A 7,052-nucleotide genomic window follows, 5' to 3' on the forward strand; every position below is an offset into this window, starting at 1 on the left:
TCTTGCATTTCTCAAAGTTTGAGACCGATATTTTATGTATAAAAAAAGTTCGAACGTTCACAAAATGTTGAGGTTCAGAAAAAAGATGAAATAATTTTCAGTTAAGTTCCTACCGAAATGCAGTACCTAAACGTTCTTTATTGTACCCTAATAAATCTTCTAAAGTTTCAGCTCGATATTTTATTTACAAAAAAAGTTCTTAGGTTCAAAAATACATTCAGTGAACGGAAAAAGTGAGGTCGGTAATATAGGTATTTAGCTGTGTCACATGCCCTTAATGGTATGGAATTTTCGGTACATAATATTTTGTATATAGAATCGCTTATATTTTAGCAAGAAATATTAACAGGATATGACAGAATATATACAGAAATTTAAATTAGTTTAGATTTTTATTTCAAGGGATGTTGCTGTAACTCTTAAATGTCAATTACGTAAAGACATTTAAGTTGTGAATTGTTGAGTCAAAATAACATTATTGGAGGCGCTTTGTCGGCCGAAGTGTACTTGTCGTAATTATAACTGTTGAATTCCTGTACGTGCTTAAAAATGGTTTTTCTTATCTGTTTAATGTGCCGCAACCGCCGTCGCGACCATCATGAATGCTTTCCTTGTAAGGCAAATAAAATGTAAGAAAATGTACAGAGAGTAGGGGATTATGGGTTGCTGTGTCAGACCCATTTACAAAAAGCACTCATTCAGAAAAATCCGACAGATCCTTGCCACGGTCGCGACCGGTTAGTCTCTGATTCGCTTCGTTTTAAAATCAGAATTGAACTTAATTGAATTCTTGAAAAGGATTTGATGTATGTACATTTTATATTTGGTTTAATAACATGTAAAGTAGTTTAAATTCAGTTTGAAATTTGGTTTATTTATTTTAATAGTATCCTTTCATTAATAAAATTTGCGATTTTAAGGATTTAGAGATTTAGTACCGTACATTTAGTCTCAGGAATTTGAGATTCTAACCTCTTAAAACAGCGGAACAATAAAAGGAAAACAATCATCGTTGGTGTACTTATCCGAGTCCATTGAGAGGATTTGAAACTTCAAACTTTGGCGCGCTAAAAAGGGAAGGGCGTGTCACAATTCTATCGAGTTGGAGTACACAAAATTAACTTGGAAATATGCTGGGGTTTGTTGTACCCCAGTGTGTCAAGCAAGATTTAAAAATCCCTTCAAATTATTGAAATCAATTAAAAAGAATTCCATAATAGGAACCTGAAAACCTGAATTTAATAGTGATACACCGAATTAATTTATTGACCGAAAAGTGACTAATGTGATCGCTTTAGTTTAAAAAGTGCTTTTAGAAAAAAAGTTAATAATAGTTATCGTACTATGCATTTTTTTAAATTCCATTATGGGCTGCGAATACGGCAACTTGGGCACAAACCCTTGAAAACAGGGTACTTTAGGGACCTTAAATAAGTAAAAGGTAATCTAAAAAAAAAACCAACAACAGAATTTGATAGTCTCGATTTTTATTAATCCGGCTTACTACCTCATACAGTGTGTACGTGTATTTTAATGTCGTCATGACTTCATACTATATATTTTATCATACATATTAACATACGTATAAACGTCGAAGAATTAGAGATTCTCTTTCGTAAGATTATTTCTTATATATCTCTTCATTTGATGCATCCGTCGCCTTCGCTTGCATATACATATATATTTTTTATATACTATATCTGCTCGTTAACACTCAATAATGGACAGGAGCGCTATTGTAATCTATATTATTATTATTATTTATCATTATTTAATCCTATTTCTTAATCTAGCTCTATCAATTATCCAAGTACCATCACTTATTCTCGATCGAAGTGATCGCTAATCTCAGAGACTACTCCTAGATATGTAGTTATACAAATTGTAGCAGATTTACAATATTTCCGATGTATTTCGTGTTTCAATCAAGCCCCTCGTCCACGATTATTCAGTTTTCATTGAAAGCCCGCGATAAGAAAAAATAAAAATCGATACATGGGACAAATAAATCGTGAAGATGAGGAATAAATAATCGATGAGAATAAATAAATTTCGATTGGGCTTTTATCTGTAGATAATTAATCTACATAAAAGGTACTTTTCAGTCTTCTCGACAATCTCAGCCAATTTTATTCATTAGAAATTGCACCACATATTTCTCCAATCTAGAGCCAATTTTCTTCATTTTTTTTGTATTAAAAATACATTTCGACTCCGCGGACAAGGAACTCGACCTCATTAAATATTGCCGTTCCTCGAACACTGACGGTCGTTTCATTATAATTATTTAATATAATACACAAAAGTTTTTATTGATCTGACAGCGTGAACTTTATATGTATGTTCTATTTCTTGAAATATTTTGTAAGTCGCTCTGTTTCGTACCGATTTAAAAAAAGTACCTTAAGCAAACACGTCAATATAAAATATCTTAAAGCTAGGACAATATTATTTTCTCTCACGCATTCTCACTTGCATTCTCGACTCTACATGAGGATCGCGTTTTCACCTCGCCGATGAATGAGAACAATTTCGTGACTTCGAATATATCAAAATTATAATATCTCTTCTCGACTTCCCTGTTCTCAAAACTAAAAAGAGGACGTGAATTATCCCCTTTATTAATAATTTTGAAATCAGGATATTCGATTTTCTCTGCGATTGCTTTTGCTTCGACAGTGAGACTTCACATTTTCAAGAAACAATCCTTTCTCACACATTTCTTCTCACAACTCCCCCTCACTCTCTATCACAGACTAAAAAATGCTTTGGTCTACAAAATTGTTGATTTCATTTTTTTTCCCCGTTCATCATCGCTTTATCATAGCAAACAAATAAATCTTATCCCTTTCAGTTTCTTTTTCAGAATTTGTTCGTCGAAATGCAGTGCGATTGCCGAGTTTTATCACGCTTCTGTCGATTGTAGAATTTATTTTAAAAAAAATCGAATTTCAAGTCAAAATTAAAGAACCAATCCTAATATATTGTATCCCAAGAGCTCAGGTAGCACCGTAAAAAGGGCGAAAATCGCGAAACGATTTACAAAATTATATACAATATTAGAGAGTCTCTACTGGAATATGAAAGATAAGAAAAAAGCGTCCTATTGGAAGCACTCGAACTTTTCAATCTCTCGATGCTTCCCAATAGAGAGTAGAGACTCTGCACTAACGAAGAATTCAACGAGTTCTTAATATTCATTTAATGTTACAATAATCAAGATCCTAACAATTAATAATATTCTGATTAATATTACAACGTGTGATATCTCTTAAGAGGTACTTGCCGCACAAGTAATGTCTGTGAAAAAATCCCTTCGAAATTCTCTGTTCGGAGGGATCGGGAAGTTTTTTCGCACGAGTAAGAAACTGCACACATCCTCTCTCTTCTCTTTTCCCCAATTCAAAGTCGAAATTTATCGGCTTCAGGGTAGCCACTCAAAAATCATATAAAAACACCCGATCACCTAAATTTTCAAATTCAAGCATTAAATTATAAACAACGTGCAATTCGATTCGAACGATTTTAATATCAATCATTCTAAATTTCAGAATGTTCAGAACTGATCTTGAAAGAGAAGGGTTCACAATTTTTAAGTAGACCTAAATTCAAAAATTTTAAAGAATGGAAAAAACTAAAAGAATAGAAAGAATTCAAAGGTAAAAAAGTGATAAAAATTAAAATGAATTTAAAATACTTTTAAACACTGATCTGTAAATAGAATTTAAATAAAAGCAAAAGATTTTTAAGAAGACTCGAGATAATTTAAGTAAACTAAAAAAAATGCAAAGAAATCAAAATAATCCAAAGGAATTCAAAGAAATCAAGCGAATTTAAGGAAACTCAAAGAATTAAAATAAATCAATGAAATCAACGAATTATCCGAATTCTTTTTAATTATTTTAAATCTCTTGAATTCTTTTTAATTATTTGAATTTTCTTCAATTTTTAAAAATTATTTAAATGCTAGGATTTATATTTAACTCTTTTGAATTCTCGGGAAACGTTTTAATGCATTTAATTACTTGCATTCTTTTGATTAATTCGCATACCTTGATTTTTTTTTAATTCTCTTAATTCTTTGAGTTCTCTCAAATTCTTTAAAGTGTTGGATTCTTTTGATTTTTTTTAATTCTTTCGGATTCTTTTTAATTCTTTCTATTTTTAACTCTTTGGAATTCCGTTAATTCTTTATTTAAAAAATTTTTTTAAACTGAAATTAAATAGAATTTTGAAGAAATGAAAAGATTTTCAATGAAACTCAAGGTAATTTATGTAAATTCAAAGAAAACTCAAAGAATTAAAAGCATTCAATGAACTCAACGAATTCAAACTATTTAAGAGAACTCAAAAAAATCAAAATAATTCAAGAATATACAATGAATTTTAAAGAATTTTAAAAAAGAAAATTAATTCCGAATTTTAAAAAATTAAAGGGGTCCGAAAGAGTTAAATACAAAGAATTAAAAATAATCTATGAATTAAAAAAAATAATAATAATAAAGAGAATTTAAAAAGATCCAAAAGAATTTAAAAAAAATTTGAAGAATTTAAGAAAATATAAAGAAATAAAAGGAACTCAACGAACCGAAAGAATGAAAAAAGTCAAGGCATTCAAACCATTTAAAATTACTCAAACAATTCACGAGAATTCAAAAGAATTCAAGATAAATCCTGGAATATAAGGAAAAGAAAAAAAATCAAACGGACTAAAAAAAATCAAGAAAATTAAACTAATTAAAAAGAATTCAAGAGATTTAGAGTAATTTTAAAGAATTAAGATACAAATAATTGTACAGAATTTCAAAGATTCCAGGCATTTCAAAAATCCAAAGGATTCGATCTGTGAGAAGTCAATTCAAGGCATAAAAAAAATTGTAGGGAATTCATGGAATTCAAAGAAATTTTAAAAAATCAAGAAAATACATAGAATTTAAAATAACTCAAGGCATTCTAAGAAAAAAAAACAAATCAAAAGATTTAAAAGAATTTGAAAGAATTAAAAAGAAATAACGGAATTCGAGAGAGTTCATATATAAAAAACTGTAAAGAATTCAAAAGAATTCAAATAATTTAAGAGAACAAAAAAGGTTGTGGGAATTAAAACTATTTAAAACAAATTTTTTAATAAAAGGTAATTCATGTAATTATTTCATGGAAATTTAAAAGAAATAAAGGGATTCAAAAGATTTCAAGGAAATAGGAGGAATAAAGGCGCTCAAAAAATATAAAAAATAAGATAATTAAAAGAATTCTACATAATTAAAACAAAAATGAAGAATGCAAACTGTTTATGAGAACTCAAAAAATTATAAGCAGTAACAAAACTCAAAAGAAAACATGGAATATAAAGAACTTACAAGAATTAAAAAGATTGGAAAGACTTCAAGACAATATAAAGAATAAAATCGTTCCAAAAATTAAAAGGAATTGAAAGAACTTTAAAAATTCAAAAAAAGTACAGTAATTAAGGCATTAAAAGGATCTAAAGAAATCAAGATAATTTACAAAATTCGAAAGCAATCGAGAAAATACAAAGAATTTAAAAAAATTAAGAGAATTCAAGACAATGGAAAGGATTTACAAGAGTTCAAAAATTTATGACCACATGAATTTAATTCATTTCGAAGCTATAAAAATTGTAGAATTATCAAGTAGAACACATCGAAATTGAACAGCTTTTACTTCCAATCTTTGAAACAAAGAAAAAGTTGACAATTTGCAAATTGACTTTATCCAAAAATATTATGTTCAAAATCGATATTTGATAAATTCAAAAAAGAAGCACAGATTATTATTCATATATTAAATTTTTAATTTTTTAATTTAAAAGATTGAGCGAGTGAAATTGTCTCATTTGTAAATGTTCAATCTGAAATTATTCCATTTCAGACGGAATGAGTATCAAAAAATAAATGTAAAATTCCAATTGTCTTTTTCCGAAATTTAAATCGTAATCTATTCGATTTTGAATCTATAATTATTGGGAGGCTTTAATTTCAAAATTGCACATTTTTTAATTTTCCAATCTAACAAATGTTTTAATGTTAACTGATTTAATTTAAAAAATGTCGAAATCAAACAAACCTAGACCCAAACAGTTCAATTTATAAAGTATGGAATTAAAGTTGTTAAATTTCTTGGTCATTAGTTTAAAATTATTTAACTTTAATTCAAGCTGTGTATACAAATTATACAATTTTTAGTGTTTAAATACTCATTTGTTCAATTTCAAGCAATCCTAGTGGCCACCCTGCGAGTTTTATCGAAAACTGTTACCTCCTTATGCCGACTCAGTTATACAAAAAATACATTGAACATTTATGAACTTTTTAAAAAAAAATGGTATGAAAGTTAGTAACAATTTTATGAGATCTTGCTCCAAACTTAACCTTACGAGGAAAACGCGTCAAGACTTTTAATTAAGACGATACGTCTGATCGAAAAAATGTTCTTCTTCTTCTTCATAATCTGATTTAACTCTAGTAACACTAATTTGATAAACCAAGTTAAAATCGGAATTCGAAGTGAACCTTGCAAAAGTCGCTACGTAAAATTTTCTTTAATTACTACAAAATGTAACATTAGCTTCGGCAACTAGCTTTTAATACTCCGCGGATCGTAAAACTTGACAAAATCTCCCTTGATGCATCTCCTTAGTTTGTGGTATACTAGCAAATTTAGATTCAAATTTGCTAGAATTAGGGACTCCGTCAGGCGTTCTTGGCCACAAGAGCATCGATCAACCTTAATTTGGCTTTTGTTTGTTTATAAGACTCGTAAATCATCAGAACCTGGGGACCTCGATCTTCTTTTTGCATTCGACGACCGGCACGGGCTTCAAATTGAGCCTCGAGTTCCTTCAGTGCCCGCCGGAGACGTTTCTTTTCTTCTCGCGTTACTCGCTGTTGCACCAGAAGCTCTTGTCTGAAAACAAAGTTCCGAATGTTGAACCAAAACTTCTGAAAATTTAAATCTTAGAGAACAATCGTACAGGAATAAAAATCAATATTTATCATCGGGGTGCCTACTAAAATTCTGGGGGGGGGGGG

General features: G+C 29.5%; 1 protein-coding gene across 2 annotated transcripts in view; it reads right to left on the reverse strand.

Annotated features, from left to right (window-relative positions):
* Positions 1-6,547: 6,547 nt before the first annotated feature.
* The window catches only part of LOC117169421 (protein FAM13A), a 116,523-nt gene continuing 116,018 nt past the window's right edge, over positions 6,548-7,052 (reverse strand). For both annotated transcript variants that reach the window (XM_033355796.1, XM_033355803.1), the window contains exon 12: positions 6,548-6,927. In XM_033355796.1, coding sequence (XP_033211687.1) covers positions 6,714-6,927 — 214 coding nt within the window. In that variant the 3' untranslated portion in view covers positions 6,548-6,713. The remainder of the gene's footprint in view (positions 6,928-7,052) is intronic.

This window comes from Belonocnema kinseyi, chromosome 1 (genome assembly GCF_010883055.1).
Source record: "Belonocnema kinseyi isolate 2016_QV_RU_SX_M_011 chromosome 1, B_treatae_v1, whole genome shotgun sequence".
NCBI lineage: Eukaryota > Metazoa > Arthropoda > Insecta > Hymenoptera > Cynipidae > Belonocnema > Belonocnema kinseyi.